This window comes from Ochlerotatus camptorhynchus, unplaced genomic scaffold (assembly GCF_037179485.1).
Source record: "Ochlerotatus camptorhynchus isolate MF236.1 unplaced genomic scaffold, CSIRO-AGI_Acam_v1.1 ptg000194l, whole genome shotgun sequence".
NCBI lineage: Eukaryota > Metazoa > Arthropoda > Insecta > Diptera > Culicidae > Ochlerotatus > Ochlerotatus camptorhynchus.
The window spans coordinates 381,728-402,500 of record NW_027040684.1 but is presented as its reverse complement, the minus strand read 5'-3'; the positions used below and the strand labels follow the sequence as shown (position 1 = coordinate 402,500).

Here is a 20,773-nt window from a genome sequence, read left to right as displayed (position 1 = left end):
TACTTCAACGCTTCGCAAATTATTGTTGCTTTAACTCACGCAACTACAAATAGCAACTTAGATTTAAGCACAGATAATATAGATAACAATTTCATTAATTTTAAACTAAATCCAAAGAATAATTTTAGGTAATCGCGACATCGTGTCACATGGTTTCACTTGTTCTTAAATGACAATTATTTTCCCGTACCGTCCCTATCGGCATTCAACAACTGTCAGCCGAGCCAAGGCAAGTAAAGGTTGGAGTTTCTTTAGCTGGTGAGAAGGTGCGTTGCTACACGAGGGGTGTCGCAACAGTCCCCCCCAGTGGTTGGACCCTGGTCCCGATCACTCTTGTCTGCACCGACGTCCAGCACTGCCAGGCGAACTGCCGGGCGCTCGTACATACCTGAAGCCGTCCGTACCGTCGCCGATCGTACTTGACCATCCTTGGATACCTTCGTGTTGACTACCCTGCCTTTGGGCCAGCAATTTCTCGGGAAACTTGGGTCCACGATAATCACGATGTCTCCTATCTGGATCTGTCGACCGGCCGAAAGCCATTTAGTTCTTCTAGTAATTTCAGGGAGGTACTCCGCCAACCACTTCTTCCAAAACATATTGGCTAGGACTTGTGATGATTTCCAAGCACTTCGGAGAGCTAAGCCGCTATCATCGTGGAGTACTAGGGGTTTCGAACCATCGGTAGAGCCCAGCAGAAAGCTATTCGGGGTAAGAGCCGGGGCAGCCTCGCTGTCAACTGGTACATAGGTCAGAGGGCGCGAGTTGATGATGTTCTCAATCATCACAAGAGAGTTCCTGAGTACTTCGTCTGTTGGCAGCCGTTGAGTTGGAAGTATGCTGGTCAAAATCTTCTTTACTGATTGTATCAGTCTCTCCCAGCTTCCTCCCATATGAGGAGAAGCAGGTGGGTTAAACGACCATTTGAGGTTCTCGGTCGTAAACTCTTTCATCAGCCGCTCTTGATCTACCTGTGCTAAAGCTTCCTTCAGCTCTTTACTCGCACCGACCAGGTTGGTTCCTCGATCACTAACAATCTCGATTGGAGATCCCCGTCGCGCTATGATGTTTTGCAGGCACATTATACAGGAGTCTGTCGTCAACGAATGAGCCAGCTCGATATGCACAGCTCGAGTGGTCAGACACGTAGCTAGCACGCCCCAGCGCTTCTCAACACGGCGACCGATTACTACCTGCATCGGGCCGAAATAGTCAATGCCCACGTAAGAGAAAGGCCTAACAAATGCCGCGAGTCGAGTTTTCGGTAAATCGGCCATTGAAGGAGGCTGTGGTTTAGCAGTCATGATTTTACATTTCTGGCAATTTCGACGAGTTTTGTTGAGAACTACCCGCAAACGAGGAATGTAATATCTTCGCCGTATTTCGTTCAGCACGGTCTGGTGGCATTGGTGATGGAATTCCTCATGAACTTTTTGAACGACCAGTGATGTGATGTAGTGCTCTCGAGGAAGGATGACAGGATGCTTCGTAGACTCATCAATTAAATCGCAAGCGCTAATGCGACCACGCATACGCATCACCCCAGCACTATCGAGATATGGTTCCACTTTATACAGAGAGTTACCTTTAGGTAGAATCCGCGTACCAAGAGCCGGTCCAGGTTTCGCAAGCAGCTTCCGTTCCTCACTGTAGATGTCCTCTTGAGCTCGGCGATAGATATAACTGGCAGCGTCGTTCAATTCATCAGCACTCAATGGACCAGTATCAGGTTGTTCGGCAGCTATCTTTTTCCGGAGATTCCTGGGAAACCGCATTACGAACGCCACAGCATGAAGCAAACGTTTCCAACATGAAAAGTCTGTTGGAGTAAGAACCCAATCATCAACGTCACGGTGGTGTAGCAAGTTTTGACGGTTTTGACGGAGCTCCTCTTTGGTGGATTCTAAAGCTGGGAGCTTCGGCCAGTTTTCTTCCGGTTGCAGCAAAAATTCAGGGCCGTTGAACCACCGACTATCATAATCAAGGCTTGGTGCACGCTTCCACTTCGTGGCTTCGTCGGCAACGTTCAATTTCGTAGGCACCCATCGCCATTCAGCAACATCCGTGGTCTCCAACAGCTCACTTACACGGAAAGCGACGAACTGGCTATATCGTCGATGGTCGGAATTCAGCCAGCATAAGACGTCACGAGCGTCTGTCCAGAAGAATCGCTTGGTGATGTTGTACGAGTGGCCTTGTTCTACGGCTTTTGCCAATCGGGCGCCGATGACCCCTGCCTGCAGTTCTAAGCGGGGTATGGATACAAACTTGAGCGGTGCGACACGACTTTTGGCTCCGATCAATGAGCATTCGATTTGATCATCCTCTTCAAACCGGAAATAACACACAGCAGCGTAACCGTTCTCGCTTGCGTCCACGAATATGTGGAGTTGAACGGAGGAATGTACCGACGTCTTCTGGCGGTAGCAGCGAGGAATCCGTAAATTTTCAAGCTTCGGTAGAAACTGCAACCAGATCTTCCACTTCTCCCATTCACGTTCCGCAATGCACTCGTCCCAGCTTACTCCAGACCGCCAAACTTCTTGCAAGAGCATCTTCAAAAACATCAAATAGTTTGCAATGAGCCCAAGTGGGTCGTAGACGCTCATCATCGTTCGCAGTAGCTCCCGCTTAGTTGGGCGTCTCGTTCCAGAGAGAATGTCCATGTTACGTTCCAGGAACAGCTTGTATGAGAAGACATCCGAGTTCGTCGACCACCACATGCCAAGAACCTTCTCGTTGGCGACGTCTACCGCCGTGTCTAAGTTCTTTTCAGCAACTTCTACTGCACCAAGAGCCGTGAGAACGTCACGCGAATTAGAAACCCAGTTAGTCATTTCAAACCCAGCGCGAGAGTGGATCTCTCTAACTTCCTTCGCTAGCTCGATTGCTTCCTCCACGTTCTGGACGCTCGTGTACATGTCGTCAACGTAATGCGATTTTACGATTGCATCCACCGCAGTCGGAAACTGACGCCGGAAGCGCTCCGCGTTTTCGTTTTTAACGAATTGGGCTAGGCTGGGTGAGCACGTCGCCCCGAAGGACATAACCATCAAGACGTATACGTCGGGGTTGTTTTGATCCTTACCGCTGCTCCACAGGAATCGATGACATTGTTGGTCTGCCTCATTCATCAGCACCTGGTGGAACATCTCACGTACGTCTCCTCCCATGGCCACCAGGTACTGTCGGAACTTGTAGAGTACCGCTGGGAGCTCCGTGAGCTGGTCTGGACCCTTCATTAATACGGAGTTTAGGGAGATGCCGTTTACAGTAGCGGCAGCGTCCCAAACGATTCTCAGTTTGCCAGGCTTATTGGGGTTGAACACCGGAAATATTGGCAGATACCAAATCCGATCGTACGATTGCGTCAGTTCTTCGGGTGTCAACTTTCGTGCGTATCCTTTGCGCAAATAATCCTCCATTTTTGCTCTAAGTGCTGCGCCAAGCTGGGGTTCTCTGGCCATCCTGCGTTCTAAACACTGCCATCTTTTAATCGCCATCGTCTTGTTGTCGGGTAGCCTTACGTCGTCATATTTCCAGAGAAGCCCTGTTTGGTAGCGCCCATTCCGTGGAGTGGTAATGGAACGCATCATGGACCAGGCGCGCTCATCCTCACTGGAAACGATCAGTTTGTCCGGCTTTGTAATTCCAATGCTATCAAGAGCGAAGAAACTTTTCACAGCTCTATGTAGATCGTCATCAGCCTGACCGGAGTTCGGGCAGATGTGGTAACTGTGGTGGGTGGTATAGCCTTCTTGGTGTTGATCGCCAGCATGTACGCCATATACCATCCACCCTAAGCGAGTTTTCGATGCGACAGGCTCGAACTCTTTTCCTTCACGGCTGTCAAGAACGTGACCTACACGCCAGTTGTTAATTCCAATCAGGATCCTTGGGCGCACGTTGGTGTAGGAATCGACCGGTAAGCCCTTGAGATATGTGTATGTGCCAGCTAACTTGTCGAACGCCAAAGTTTGAGGAGGAAGCTTGAGTTGCTTGACGGTGTGTACCTCCGGAAGTTGATAACGTGTCCCTTGATTGCGAGAACCGGAAATTAGCAAGGACACCTTTTGCGACGAATCCTCGTAGCGGCACATATCTGCTGTCCATTGTAAGCATAGTGGGTGATCGACGCCGTCGAGCTGCAATTCGGTCGCCAAATCTTCCTCAAGCAACGTCAACGACGAACCGTCGTCTAAGAAGGCATAGGTTTCGATTTTAGTCCCACGTCCGTACAGTACAACGGGTACGTATCGGAACAGGACTGCCTTGACGTCGCTACGATGGGTATTGCAGATGGTTTGCGTAGTTGTTACAGCCGATGACGTACCTGGCTTTGGTGTAGCAGGCATTGGCTCAGAATCTCGCTGTTGTGACGTTTGCGGTTTTTGCGGCGAATTATTGTGTAGCAGCTGATTGTGCTTGCTTGTACACCCGTTGATTCCGCATTCATTCGTTGACCTGCAGAACCCTCGATGTTTCTTGAGGCAACGCCGGCATAGTTTGCGTTCTCTGACAGTCGTCCATCGCGTAGAGTGATCATAACTCAGGAACTTCTTGCAGTGCTCGGCCGAAGCACACTTCCCATCGCAGGCGAAACATCCTTCACGTTTATCGTCGCCAATCGGCTTTCGCTCCGGATACGATGACGTTTCGTGGTGTGCGTTCAGAAAACTGTCATCCTTTCGACCACGCCTTGGCTTTGATTCAGCAGTTGCGATCGGTGGGGGAATCGTTACGAGGCTAGCCGCCTCTGCCAGACTGTTGAGCCAGGCACTGAAGTCACCAAGCGAAACTTGGTTCATTGCCTGACGATGCATGGCCCAATTCAATTTGATCATTGGGGGCAAACGATCCACAAGCTCCTGTAGCAGAGATATGTTGTACAGGTACCCTTCCAGATTGCACGCTTGGACAGTAGCGACCATATTCCGAACGGCCACTGCGAAGTCTACCAGTGAACCCATCCTGTCGACCCTCGGTGCTGGCAACGCATGGATCTTGCGGATTATTGAATGCACGATTATCTCCGGGCGACCGAAAAGCATCCTTAGTGTAGAGATGACGTTGTCCACATTGGTTGCGTGCAACAGCTGACTTCGAACAGCCTCTTTTGCTTTCCCCTGGAGGCATCTTTGTAGTCGAATCGTATTTTCTTCCTGACTATAGCCGCACATCCGTGTTGTGCTCTCAAACGTGGCCACGAAAAGAGGCCATTCTTCAGGGTCACCACTAAAAGTTGGCAGATCCCTTGGGACGGCTTGACGGGCAGCAATTTGGCTCCTGTTCAACATCATCGAATTATCGTATGCATCAGTGCAATTTTCGTGGCGGGAGTGAAATATAGGTGCTTCCGGTCGTAAATTTGTGGTAACCGGAGACGAATGAAACGGTGGGGCACCAGGGGAACCAGCGTTCGTGATACTAGCCTGTAACGGGGAGGAAGAACCACCGGCGGCTTCCATCATGATCTGGTACTTTCTTTCCAGATATTTGCGCTCGAGGGCTTTCTCCTCCTCAAGCATCTTCAATCGTATCTCCGCTTGCGCTACGGTTAAATTTCCTCCACCATTCGTAGTGTTTTGCTCTAGCTGTTCTATGTTTCCACTAGTCGATCTGGGCAAATTCTTCGGAACGAAATCTCCTTGGCCGTTTGACGATACCTTCTGCTGCAAATTTATTTGACCGGTGGCACCTTCGATGGGCTGCGTGGGTGGATTATTCTGAATCGGGGATTTTTCTCTGGATTTGGCTGCTTTTTTAGCTGCTTGGCATTGTTGGCAGCTCCAGTCGTGGTCCTCGACATCTTGCGTCACACTTACACAGCCAAAGTGATACCAAATGCTGCAGTCATCGCATTGGACCATCCGGCTATCATCGTTCAACTTGCAGATAGGGCAGCTCGGGCAGCCGAATTCGCTGTATCCCGGCTCTTGTGGGGTTCGATCAAGTGGCATCGTTTCGCAGTCCGGGAAAACGAAATTTTAAATTGTTGGTTTTCCAACGAAGAGAAAGTAGACTCCGAACGTTTAACGATTTATTGAGGATACGTTAAAATTTCCTGGAATGATTTATGCCGTTGAAATTACAGTTCTTAGCTTCTAGTAGTATAATATCTTACGTTTTGTAATTCTCCGTCGTTGTAACCCGGTAACGAAACTGTTTTATAAGAAACTGGCCAACTCCTGAACCGAGTCCTGAACGGGGTGATAGTTCGAGTTAGCTGTATATAATTATGTTCATGACTCACAATTTACCGTATTAGAAACAACGAAATTAGGTTTCAATTTAGAGGCTCGATCGTTTACCCAATCAACTTAACCTACAACTTTCTAGAATGGAAAATGAGTTCAGTTTTACTTCAACGCTTCGCAAATTATTGTTGCTTTAACTCACGCAACTACAAATAGCAACTTAGATTTAAGCACAGATAATATAGATAACAATTTCATTAATTTTAAACTAAATCCAAAGAATAATTTTAGGTAATCGCGACATCGTGTCACATGGTTTCACTTGTTCTTAAATGACAATTATTTTCCCGTACCGTCCCTATCGGCATTCAACAACTGTCAGCCGAGCCAAGGCAAGTAAAGGTTGGAGTTTCTTTAGCTGGTGAGAAGGTGCGTTGCTACACGAGGGGTGTCGCAACAATTGGTGTTGTTCATTCATTCCGTTTCATTTTCATTTTTTCCGCGCATCATATTTGTTCAAAAATAATTTAATATTGGATTGACACTTAAGACAAAAAGGTAAAGAGGAGGATTGGATTGTTAGAGCACTGAAGTTTTACCAATGTAATCTCTAGTGTATGTATATTGACAGTAAAGGAAGTATTACCAAGGATAGTCTCTTCAGGGGCCTCCTTTAGCTCAGTCGGTAAAGGCGCAGCTACGAAGCAAGACCATGTTGGAGGTGGCTGGGTTCGATTCCCGGTCCGGTCTAGGATTTTTTCGGGTTGGAAAATTTCTCGACTTCCCTGGGCATAGAGTATGATTGTACTTGCCACACAGATCGGCATCGAAAGCTCTCTATTTAATAAAAGTGGAAGTGAATCTTGAACACTAAGTTTAGAGCACGCAATAAGCTAATATGCGATAAGCAATAACCTTGAAATACGAGTAAGAAGAAGAATCCTATTCAAGCTAAGGCATTACCAAGCTGGAAGTGGTTGGTTATCGATTGCTGATTCGATCTAGGACATCTTCCGGGTTGGAAATGTTATAAATTACCCTGGGCAGAATATAATTGGGCTTGCCACACGATATACAAATTCATCCACTGGTTGGCATAAAAAGCTTTCAATTATTAACCGTGAAAGTGCTTCAAAAGACACAAGTTGATAGTAGGCGGAAGCTCATGTAAGAGCGCAAAGGCAGGATAAAGCATGTGTTGTTAATTTTAGTTAATTAAAGTGATAAAAATCACTATCTTCAATACCTTTTATACCGTTTGACAGCAATGTGACGTACACCGTTTATTTATTTATTTATTTAGTTATTTATTTATTTATTTATTTATTATTGCTTGTCAACGGATAACATATAGCAGCGGCGATGGTGTAGTGGTAAGCGTGATTATATCTCACCCCAGCAGGCCTGGGTTCAATCCCAATCGGAGCCGCCGGAATGTTCTGAGGCATAACATCTCTGATCACGCCTTCCTTCGGAAGGGAAGTAAAGCCGTTGGTCATGAGTTGTGATAGATCGATAGGTAGGGTCCAGGTGTGGGAGCTGCCTCTCTGGCGTCGGTAGCATTGGTGCTCAGCACGGAAAACAAGATCGACGGAAATCAAATCAAGGAAAAAAACGGATAAAATATTTACCTCAATGACAGATAACTATATCAAAACATACAATTTTAACATGAACATCTTTTAAAGCAATACTTATTTTTCTCACGGGACACATTGAAGTCAAACACATAGTAACATTTATTGAAAACGCGGAACATGCTCAGCACTGGTTCGTGTACATCATAGTTGGTCTTTGAACGCCGATTGTTGAAGAAAGCATGCATACGAAGGTTGCGTTGACGAATGCTAATGTCAAGGAGACTAGAAGTGTTGAGCATTCGACGTTCCCCTACAGAAGATCGCCGATGAAACACGCCTTAGCTACGTTTCGCCTTCCTTCCAGTAGCTCCATAGCTCGGTAAGCTACGTGGATCAAGCCAAGGAAAATGTCGCAAAGCAAATCGAACAAATTTTCGCTGAAACGCTTTAATCCTCTGGATAGCGTTGTGATAGAATGGAGACCAGACAACGGCTGAATATTCCAGTATAGGACGAATAAGAGAACAATATAACGCCTTCAGGCAATGCACGTCCTTGAAGCTTTTTGCGAAACGGAACAAAAATCCTAGGTGCGATGAAACCTTAAATACGGCATAAGCGGTGTGGTCCTTGAACGTCAGCTTGGAGTCGAGCATGACGCTCAAATCCTTAATAGTTGATTCACGTTTTAAGCTCGTCCCTTTTAAGGCGTAATCGTGCAACTACATCGCATGTTTTTGACCGAAGGAGATGGCCGAGCACTTGGACACATTTAAGGTTCAATTTACTTTGATGCTTTTTGGAAAATTTCAAAAGCAGTTTTTTCCGACGCATTATTTCAGATTGCAAAAAGCTCGCACTATTCGATTCCTTTTGATATTTTAAACAAAATGACGCGAGCTTTTTGCAATCTAAAACAATGCGTCGAAAAAAACTGCTTTTTAATTTTTTAAAAATGCATCAAAGTAAATTGAACCTTAATGCTGATTAACAGTCAGGCACAAAACTTCTAATTCCTGTTGTAGAAAGTGGGCGCCTTGATGCCTTTTTATTACGTAGTTGAGCTTCAAGTCGTCGGCGTACGATAGTTTAAGGCATTTGAGGATCAGGTTTACATCATACATATATAACAGGAAAAGGAATGGCCCCAGGTGACTGCCTTGAGGAACACCAGATGTAAGGGAGAACGTGGTACAGCTTTTACGCACTGTCACTGTCATGTCATATAGAAAAACGCAAACGTGTCCTCATCAAGCGAGAACAACCGTTTTTTGGTTCCATTTAGTGTCCTCAACAACATTTGGGGACGATTGGTTGTAATCCGGCTTTCCGCATTGCGTTTGAAATTTGAATGGAAATCAGTATGGGAAAACGTACTTTTTTGCATTTTCATTCCTAGATACCACAATTTTGCTTGAACCATGCAACTCCCAGTCCAGAAAGTGCCTTAGAACTTTACTGAAGGAAGTAATGTGATAAAATGTCTCTAGAAAAATTATAACTGTTCAAATATTAATGGCTTGCATTAAATGCCAAAAATCACCAAATGAAAGTCAAATTCCAAACTGAAATAGGGTCGAGAACTACTTCGGCCTAATCGCCCATATTGGGTCTATCGAGCAGAAAACATCAAATAAATCCATGATTTCAGAGTTAACAAGTCAATTATGCGTTTGGTACGATACTTTAGTTCAAAAGCTACCGAACGAAGTCAATGAGAACGCGTGATATGAATGTTTGCACCAATTATTCACAAAAGAAGCACTCTGACCGAATCAATTTGTATCATCAGCGAATTCAGAGGCGTTTGGATGGCGTTTCAATGCGTTCAATGTCAGACGTTTTCACACAAATGTAATATGATTGTAACGGTTATATTTCACTTGAATATATACTCTAAGATATTAAGAGGGTACTCTTTTCGATGCTGATCAGTCACCTGAAGCAAATATTGCTGTTGAACTGGGTCAGTCCACATCGTGCTCTCTTGCCGTGCGGATCTATTTGCTTTTTGCTGAATTTGGAAAATTCCTCTTCGATCCTTCAGATTATTATAGTCGATTTGGATAAAAATTTACAGCCTAAGCGCAAAAGAAAGCGGCAAACTCTTGATCCCCCATCTGATGAAATTAATTTGAGTAATCAATTTGATTTGCTCACGGATGATGAAAATGATCCATCATTCAAGAAAAAATTCTAGTAAACTTTCCCGGCTAAATGCCAAGAAGGAAAATAATCCCCCTATTGTGATAACCACTTCTGATTTCCATGCTCTTCGCATGGAACTTTTGAACTTCGTGAAAGTTAAGTTTTCACTACAAATTGGACGTTGGGGTGAATGCCGTGTATTGGCTGAAACCTTGGACGGATTTAAATGTCTTCTCAAGTATCTTACTAAGAAGCAGCACAAATTTTTTACTTACGACACCAAAACTGAACGTGTGTTCAAGGTTGTCATGAAAGGACTGCCTAGTGGTGAATACCTGGATCAGATCAAAGATGAACTGGCGAAATTACTTGGAGTTGTGCCACTCCAAGTAATCAAAATGAAAATGAAATCCCGTCCTGGCGATTCGCGCAAGGGGATTTCTAATGATTAAATTTAGTTCACTTCAAGTCTAGTGAACTAAACAACCTTAGACAAAGCTAGCCTTATGCTCCATGTCCGAGTGAAGTGGGAACACTTCAGGAAGACTGGAGGAAATTTCCAAAACCCCACCCAGTGCCGTAAGTGCCAGGGATGGGGTCCCGGAACAAAAAATTGCTACATGCCAGCTAAATGCATGAATTGTGGTGATTCCTCTCACGCAAAGGACGACTGTCCTGTGAAGGAAGATCCTAAGAAGATTCAATGTTCAAATTGTGGTGAAAACCACAAATCCAATTTTTGGGATTGTAAGACTCGCAAAGCGATCCTACAATCTCGTTCTAAGCGACAGGTAGGAAACGCTCCACGTTTCCGAATGGGTACAAATTACTCTGCTGTTAACAACGGTCAGCGAGGAACAAGTTTTACATTCGTACCCGCAGGTACAAATATCACCCTGCTTCAAATTTTTCATGTATACCTACTCCCCTCGCTGCTAACAATGTTCAGCGAGTTAATGGAGCTACCTATGCTGCTATTGCAGTAGGTAGAAATCAAAATACTAACCAACGTAATTCTAACGGAAATTTTGACAATTTTGACGTTGGTAGCATTACTGACCCTAAAATGGAATTTTTACAGAAATCATTAATTGACATGATTTCTGATATGCTTAAATCTAACTCCATGTTTGATGCTATTCAAACTGAAGTAACATTTGCAAACAATATTGTCATGAATTTAAAATTCAGTAATGGATTTTAAAACATTAAATATTTTAAATTGGAATGAATGAAGACGAGCCATTTAACTTTTTGAGAGTTCATAAGTCTTCTGAGCAGGAGTTCACTGTGGTTTAATCGTTCATCGCTAATGGTCTGCATCAGTTGAATCATTATGGTAATGCGAATAGAAGGATACTAGATTTGGTTTTCTCTACTGATATCAATGTACTCGAGCTTGTGGAGCCCCCGTCACCGCTACTGCGTGTTGATGAACATCATAAACCATTGGTGCTTGTGACTGAAACTGCAAGCGAATGTGAAATTTCCCGAGCAACTGATCCGTTAGATTTTGACTTCAAGCGATGTGATTTTGCAGTTTTGAGCTCAATGAATTCGGACGTCGGATGGGTGAATCTTCTAATTGGTTGCAGTGTCGACGAAGCGGTATCGATATTCTACGACAAGCTTTATGGAATCATCAGCGAAGTTGTGCCTCTAAAATGTGGGGCCTCCCTTAGCTCAGTCGGTAAAGGCGCAGCTACAAAGCAAGACCATGCTGGAGGTGGCTGGGTTCAATTCCCGGTCCGGTCTAGGAATTTTTCGGGTTGGAAAATTTCTCGACTTCCCTGGGCATAAGTATGATTGGACTTGCCACACAATTATACCAGTGCAAAAATGGTACAGGCATCGAAAGCTCTCAATTAATAACTGTGGAAGTGCATCTAGAACACTAAGTTGAGAACACGCAATAAGCTAATATGCGATATGCAATAAGCTTGAAATGCGAAGAAGAAGAAGTGCCTCTAAAACAACGGATCGACACCCACAGGAAGAAACAACCATGGTGGAACAACGAACTGCAACGGCTGCGAAATCGTCTACGCAGGGCAAGGAAGCGTTACTTTCGGTCTAGGAATGAACAGCATAAGGCTGAGCTGCGTGACTCAGAGAGCGAATTTCGAAAGGAGCAGGTCCAGATCGTCTGTCACCTTTCTTCATCAATCGGTCTCACAGTCAACAGATCTCTTTCGGAGGGCATATTTCCCAACAAATGGAAAACTGCAGCCATCACTCCCATTCATAAAAGTGGTAATGTTAATGACGTCGACAATTATCGTGCAATTTCGATTTTGAGTTGCTTTCCTAAAGTCTTGGAGAGTCTTGTCCATGATTCTTTGTATAGTAACGTTCAACATGTGATATCAGAGAGTCAGTATGGATTTGTCAGGAAGCGGTCAACAACAACCAACCTGATGTGCTACGTTTCTTCTCTTGTGGACAGCCTTGAAAAGCGACAACAGGTCGATGCAGTTTATGTCGACTTTTCTAAAGCATTCGACAAAGTGCCGCATGCACTGGCAGTGGAAAAACTCAAACGCATAGGATTCTCTCAGTGGCTTACTCAATGGATTGAATCGTACTTGTCTGAGCGTTAAGCTTTTGTACGCCTCGGTGGAACCTCATCTGAAACGTTCTCAATTACTTCCGGGGTTCCCCAAGGATGTCATTTGGGACCATTACTTTTCGTGCTGTTTGTTAACGATCTGTGCGGACTCATCAGATCACCGAAGTACATGTTCGCTGATTACCTGAAATTCTTCCGCCTGATAACCTCCATGGTCGATTGTTGCGCTCTTCAGATGGATATCGACTCGCTTCTTGAATTGTGCTCACTAAACGGAATGGAAGTGAATATTCGTAAATGTAACATCATCTCGTTCAACCGATCTAGGACAACTGCCATTTTCGATTATAAGATGAACGCTTCAAGTGTCAACCGTGTGTCATCAATCAAGGATCTTGGATTAATACTGGACAGTAAGCTGAAATTCACCGAGCACATTGCAACAACCACCGCCAAAGCATATGCGATACTGGGGTTCATCAAGCGCAACACGCAGCAATTTGAGGATGTATACTGTCTAAAAACATTGTATTGTTCGCTAGTGCGTAGCATACTGGAATATGGCGTTCTAGTATGGGCACCGTATCACGCCACGCTTTGCGTTCGCATTGAAAAGATTCAACGTAACTTTGTCCGCTACGCTCTACGACTGTTACCATGGAACGATCCAGTTGTTCTTCCGCCGTACGAGGATCGCTGTTCTTTAATTCGTCTTTCAACATTGGCTGATAGAAGGATTCTTCTGCAACGGCTGTTCATATTCGACATTCTGGACAACAATGTAGATTGTGCTGAACTTCTAGGAAAAATCCAGTTCAATGCACCGGCTAGGCAGGCGCGACAAAATGACCTTCTCCGTATTCCTCAGCATCGTACAGTCTATGGTCAAAACAATCCACTGGATGTTTGCTGCCGTCGTTTTAACGAATCGCGTGAAGATTATGATTTTAATATTTCGAAAACCATGTTTAAAAATAGGATTAGTTCTTTAACTAGACATTAATTATTCTGTCTGTGCGTTTTTATTATACGAAGACAAGTAAATAAAATAAAACAAATAAATAACGTGCATATTGCCGTTATAAATGAAACGTTCCTTAAACCTGACCATAAGGTTAAGAAGGACGCAAATTATTTCATTTATAGAAATGACCGTTTTGATGGACCCTGTGGTGGCGTTGCCATCATTGTTCATAGACGAATCAAACATAGAATTCTTTCTTTATTTGAAACCAAAGTTTTTGAAACTTTGGGAGTTTCTGATGAAACAAAATTTGGACAACGTACGTTTATAGCTGCCTATTTGTCATTCCAATGCGTAGGCCAGCAAAATAATTTTCTCAAGGGTGACCTTCAGAAACTTACCCGTCATAGGTCTAAATTCTTCATTATTGGTGATTTTAATGCGAAACACCGCTCATGGAATAATGCTCAAAGCAATTCCAATGGTAATATTCTGTTTGATGATTGTTCTGCTAGACCTGTGCGCCGATCAAAATAATTTCGGCGGCGGCGTGATATGTTATTTTCTGCCGGCGGCGGTGGCGTGGCGGCGTCACGCCGTTTGCTTTCGGTGGTGGCGGCGTGGTGGCGTGGGTTAGCGTGAGTTTAGTTTTATTGGTTTAGGAAAAAAAATACCAGTAAGCCAGTGCTTATTGCAAAACTCTATTTTTGCAAATGCTGTAATTGTCATGAATTAAGATTGTTTTATCCACATTGTTAGGGTGGATGCTTGACCAACGTGCAGATACGGTCGGCCCAGCTATGTTTAAAACTCGTTCACTTGGTGGGCAGCACACACAATACCTTGCGAACCAAGGCTGCCAAGCTTTCTAATTTTCCAAAAGCAGAGAATATCTCCATCTACAACGTTGTTTGGCTATGACGTAGCCAAATATGCGGTGCACTCTTGCTCGATGACGGAGGTCGTACCATAGAGGTAACTCTAAGACCAGAAGGTCCCGAAGAAACGAGCTCAACTTTTTGGCTCAGCTCTGGTACTCTCTTCGGATCCAAGCACCCCTCAAAACATAGGAAAATCCATGAACCCCTCATTTTATCTGTCAAACTTTCATAGCGAATCAAAACAAACATAGTGTAGTACTGGAATTTATACTAAAATGGGGTATGTTAATCGATTTGCTTGGGACCAATAGGCTAGTCAAGTAGTGAGCCAATTTAAAATCGTTAGTTTCGTATTGATTGTTGGTCGTACTATCCTCAACGTTTAAGTGCTTCATAGCAAGACTGAGGAAGATGAGTTAGAAGGAAGTTCATCGCATTCATCTGATGTTGTTACCGATTAGAAACCCATTTGAATATTCGTTTTTTTATGATGTCTGTTCGACACTGGGGTGGACTGTATCACCGGACGGATTTCGGTACTTTTGTGGAATGCACACGCGACGATTATAAACATAAAAACAGTTTTATTGTGGTCAAATAAATACCCAACTGTTCGGACACTGTTTATTTGTTTGCCTTTCGATCGATTGACGGACAGAGTGTTCCTGCGCGCGTGGATGATTTATAACTACTCAATACTGATCGGTGATCTTCTCCTACTTACTGCTTGCGATCGTGTAGTGGATGAGAGAAAATGAGAGTGAGTGCCTATTGTTTGTGTGTAGTGTGATATTAGGGTGTGATAACAGAGATAGTGTGCTTATGTGCTATGGGAAACGAGCTGATTGTTGTATAGCTGTAAAACAAATTAGGATAGGGTGACCAACATCTTATTTTGTGCCAACAATGTCCTTGACAGAACGTACAAGAAATTCATATCATACAGAACGTAAAAGAAATTGGTAATCGAACGTTCATCCAAAGCACATTTAATGCATTTCAGGTTCATAAATCTTGACAATCGAAAGCCGAAATCAAAACCACCATGTCTCAGAAACAGACTAGAGTAAAATAACAATGCAACTAAAATGAAACTTTTTACACTAAACTTTCACTACGTGATCATCTTTTAACTGGAACGTTTTTAGTTTGTCCGCTAACTGAGGCAATTTTTCAGTTAAGGTACATTTTCTGCCAAAATGATGCAATTTCAAAATGTCAAGATTAACTGGATGAACACTGATGCTTTTTAAATGCATTAGTTTATAGTGAATTCCGTTCGCCTAGGTGAAAATCAAACATTATTTTCTCAGCTATCGAATGTCTAGTGTATCAGTAAACAAAAATCTGATCTAATGCACAGGTTGGATATTAATTTTCAAACCCTATGTGGTTACCAATCGGTCAAATGGAACTTATTAGCAGGCTTAGTTGCTCGAGATTTAGCAACAAAAGTTTACAATTATAGTTTCAGAACCAAGACTTAAAAAAACTCACCTCAAATGGCTCAATAAAGTTTCGCAAGTCTTCAACTAGCGCCCACTCATGTGCTGTGAAACATTTTCTCCTTCACTATATGTATTTTCACGTCACTCATAGTATACATAATTTTTCCAAAGTATTTCCACAAATTACTTGACAGGTTTGTTCCTCTCGAAGTATCAATCGACAGAAAATTCAAAGGAATTTTATTTAAATTCAAATTCGACATCCCGGAAGTCGTCGTAAATGGGAAACAAAACCTCAAAAATCAGTGCGGTAAAAATCGGTAGAACTGTTTCAAACACATCGTTGGTACTTGAGCGGTCGGCGTTCATCTCTTTTTGCCAGTGGTGGCGAGGGGGGGGGGGGACACCCCTCACCATCCCTCTCCAAAGGGGGAGTTTGGTAAAGAGAGATGAAAAAACCGATTTGTACCTTCCTTAAAAGTTGTCCTAGCTCGCTATTCTAATATATATATATGCAATTTTCACACTGCCGTACTCTAACGGAACTATGAACTCTATACTTTCATCTCCTCCATCTATCGTATAAAAATTACCACTTTAGTCTGTTATTTGAAATTAGTATCTTCAACTATTTAAATCGTTGACTTCACGCAGAAGTAATACTATAATAATAAATAAATAATAAGTAATATAGTCAAAGTACAAAATAAAACGTTCCAATTCGAAATTATTTATTATTACTAACAAATATTTCGTGAAAATAATTAAACACTTTTTTCATCATTGACAACAATACTCCTTTCTGGTTAATTGAGCGAACAGTAATGTTTATTTACTTTGAATTTAACATCCCAGTGGCAGGGGCGTAGGCAACATGTTATACCGTGACAGCGGGCCCAGCACAGCAAAATAAACGATTTGAGCCCGGGACATGCTACCTACTGTCAAACGCTGCTGTTGGTATAGGCCTTGTCACTGGCCTGGATTTTAAGGTTCAATGTTTGACCATTTGGTTCATTTGGTTCGTTTGGTTCTTCTTGCTTCAGTCTATGCGTGTCTCTATTCAACGTCTCTAATACAGGCTTGTTTGAGGTTACTCAAACATGAGTCAGGCGTATTAATTTTCATAACTTCTTTTAAAACGTCAGAGCATGATTAATTGGGATTTCTGAATATGAGTAATAAACAATAAATAAATAAAGGCGGATCTCAATTTTGACTAAAAAAAAAAAGCAAAACGGATTATTGATTATGATTATTATTATGAGATATAATAATAATAATATTTTTATGTAAGATGCAAGAAGAGGAGATAAACCTGTCAATTTTGCATTCAGAGTGTCACAATTAGATATTTTAGCTGTAATGAGATATTTCAATGAGTGAGTACCCTTCGTTATAACTTATAGCTAATAGCGACATTCGACAGTGAAATTGGCAGGTTTTATGTGTCATACACAAACTTTACCTCCTGTTCTTGTATCTTCCATATAAAAATTATTATTACAATATCTCATAGTTGATTAATTTCTAAAAGTAGCATTTTAGCTGTAATGAGTTTTTTCAGCCCTGGTTGTGAGAATGTAAAAATACGAAGTTTGCCTTTCCATCGTAGAAGAAAATTTGAAAATTTCGAGAGAAATCATTCGAAAATGGTGCAAATTGCAGCCGTCTTGGATGCGTAAACGTACTCTTAATTGAATGGTAATTGTTTTGCATTCTGTTTTATTTAAAATAAAATGCTTGATTAAAATGCTCTTCAGTTTTTGGTTTATTAATAAAGAGAAAAAATAAAAATAAACGAAATATTTGCCCATTTGTGTATTTTTGACTCATTTCCCTATAGTTGGGTTTTTTGGGAATGAGTAGAAATAACTCATCAACAAATACTTCGACCTTTTTTTTATCAAAATTGAGCTCTGTCTGTGTTACTAAATTTAGAGTAGATCCGGTTTTAATGAAATTGAGTGGTTTTTCACTCAATGTTGAGTAGCCATGAACGAGCGTGCACACAAGTTCTAATTTCAACGCATTCAAGATGCATTTTACCGAAAAGGTGTTGCGGATTTTTCATCGGCGTGACATAAATTTATTCGGCGGCGTGAACGATTTTACTGCGGCGGCGGCGTATGAAAATCGTCAGCGGCGGCGGCGTGGCGTGGCGGCGCACAGGTCTATTCTGCAGATTATTACACTATTCAATATCCAAACAGCCCGATATGCTTTTCTTCTGCAAGAAATCTCTCAACTATTCATTTGGTCTTAACTGATTCATGTCGACTTTGTAGCCAATTGGTTACTCATGCTGACTTTGGTTCTGATCACCTTCCAGTTACTTTTGAAATAGCCCAAGAAATAATTTCTAATCCCAACAGCTCTACTTTCAATTACCATAGAGCTGATTGGGAGCAATATCGAACATTTATGGAATATAGCTTCGATCCAAACATTCCTTTGCAAACCAAAGATGAAATTAATTATGCTCTTGAATCTCTGACTACTTTAGTAAGTAAACTTTTTTAAAAGATAATTTTAAATAGAACGATGCTTCACATCAATATGAACTCAATTTTTGCAGATGAGCAGTTTGGATTTCGCAATAGACATTCAACTACTCATCAACTCTTAAAAGTTACCAATTTAATTCGTTCAAACAAAAATCTGAAGGCCACTCTGCAGTTGCTCTTCTAGACATAGAAAAAGCATTCGACAGTGTTTGGCATGAAGGTTTGATTGCTAAATTGAAAAATGTTTAATTTTCCACTTTATATCATGAAATTAGTTCAAAATTATTTAACTGACAGAACTCTGCAGCTAAATTATCAAAATTCCAAATCTGACCGACTACCGGTTAGAGCAGGAGTTCCTCAGTGTAGCATTCTTGGGCCTATATTGTATAACATTATCACTTCGGACCTCCCTAATTTGCCTCATGGTTGCCACAAATCTTTGTTTGCTGATGACACAGGCATTTCCGCTAAAGGAAGAAGTCTTCGTGTTATTTGCAGCAGACTGCGGAAAAGTTTAGATATTTTCTCTTCTTATTTACAAAAATGGAAGATTTATCCCAACTCTACCAAAACTCAACTTATAATATTTCCACATAAGCCTAGAGCTTCCTTGTTGAAACCTAGTAGTAGTCACATAGTCACTATGAACGGAGTTCCAATTTCCTGGTCAAACCAAGTGAAATATCTTGGATTAATTCTTGACCAAAAATTAACGTTTAAAGATCACATTGAGGGCATTCAAGCCAAATGTAACAAATATATAAAATGTTTGTATCCTCTTATAAACAGGAAATCCAAACTTTGCCTGACGAATAAACTTCTAATATTTAAACAAGTTTTTAGACCGGCCATGTTTTACGCTGTGCCAATATGGTCTAGTTGATGAACTTCCAGGAAAAAAGCACTTCAAAGGATTCAGAACAAAGTTCTGATGATGATTTTGAAGTTGCCTCCCTGGTACAGTACTTCAGTATAGTACATAGAATTTCGAATGTTGAGACCTTAGAACAAATGTCCAACAAAATAATTAATAATTTCAGGCAAAAATCGTTGCAATCCTCAATTGCAATGATTAATTCCCTTAATACTTAGATAAGATTTAGTTTTAGTTTTTAGTTTTAAGATTTCAATTGTTATACTGACATGCAGGTTTAAAAAACCTGTTTAAAATACTGAATTGCCAAGGCAGGAACAATGTAAAAACAATTGGATATATATCATAACAATGAAGGCTGGTAAGTTACTGCAGTAACTGGAGCACCTAGGAGGTTAAAATGAAATGTACTTTATTTTGAATTTGGAGCAAATAAAGAGTTAAAAAAAAAGAGCTGTTGAACTGGGTGGAAATTAGCTTCACCCCTCGTTCAGCCACATCGTTGAAAACCATCAAGGAATTAACTCGTTGTTTCGCATTGAAATTACTTGTATCATTGAACTCCACTCGTTTGCTAGTTTTCGGATGAAGTCGATCAAAATATCGAAAAGGAATCAGAACTGTCAGAAATTACGTTTGACTTTGATTTAGGAGGGCTACAGCCCAACTAATGGGAGCCCAACTAAAACGTACACGGTAAGAAAAAAGTTGATCAATTGACTTACCCTGTATATTCAAGGTTCTCGAAGAAAAAATCTAAAAATATTAATCCACGGCAAAGTTTAAGTGGTAGGAAATATCGTTTGAAACTGCTCGAATGGTGCAATTTATTGCGTGATCCAACATGCGTTTGCAATATATCTATTGGCGTTGGCGGCGACTCTGTAGCTCTTTACTCCTATAGAATATCCCGTAAGCAAATGTCAGACTGTGCGTGAAACATGGCGGCTTTTGTACTATCTGTTTACTCCAACGAAAATTCCCGTAAGATACTGTCAATTTTTGCTAGAAGAGACGATTTTTCAACGGTGCCGTCAACGCCAGTTATCAACAGTGCTACAAAATATCAATATCTATCAATGCCTCAAAATGCTGATTTAAACTAGCCACCTGATGTCAGTATCAGCTCACATAGTTCGATTATCAATGTCACTCGCTTTAAGGTGATTCCTTGTAGAGTTCACAAATGGCCGCCACGTGCTATACATGCACTTCCACTTCGAATTTTCAATTATACAAATCTCGGAAATCAGTGCTTCATTTCATTTGAAATTGCTACTTCATGTATGCTGCAGTGTTGCACGTGTCGTAGAAGCTGATATTTATGCACTCAAAGTTTAGAAGTGGTTCCGAGAATAAGGATGTCACAGCGAATCACAAATGACATTGACATCGTAATGGGACCTTCTGATATTCAAAGTTCTGTAGCAAATATTTCTTACTTCAAACCCACAAATCAATTTTCTATTATTAACCAAACTAAGCTGTTCCTGAGAGTAATATACGGCAAATATTGTTGCTTTGAAAGAAGAGTGAAAACCCTTTTCAATGAAACAAATTTATGAAGTATATATGGAATGGCATTGAAGTACATTGCGCTCT

General features: G+C 41.9%; 1 protein-coding gene across 1 annotated transcript; it reads right to left on the bottom strand.

Moving 5' to 3' along the window:
* Positions 1–251: 251 nt before the first annotated feature.
* On the bottom strand, positions 252–5,960 carry LOC135702620 (uncharacterized). Its single transcript, XM_065223659.1, has one exon. It carries the CDS (start codon positions 5,958–5,960, stop codon positions 252–254), a length of 5,709 nt encoding a protein of 1,902 aa, XP_065079731.1.
* Between the last annotated feature and the right edge of the window lie 14,813 nt (positions 5,961–20,773).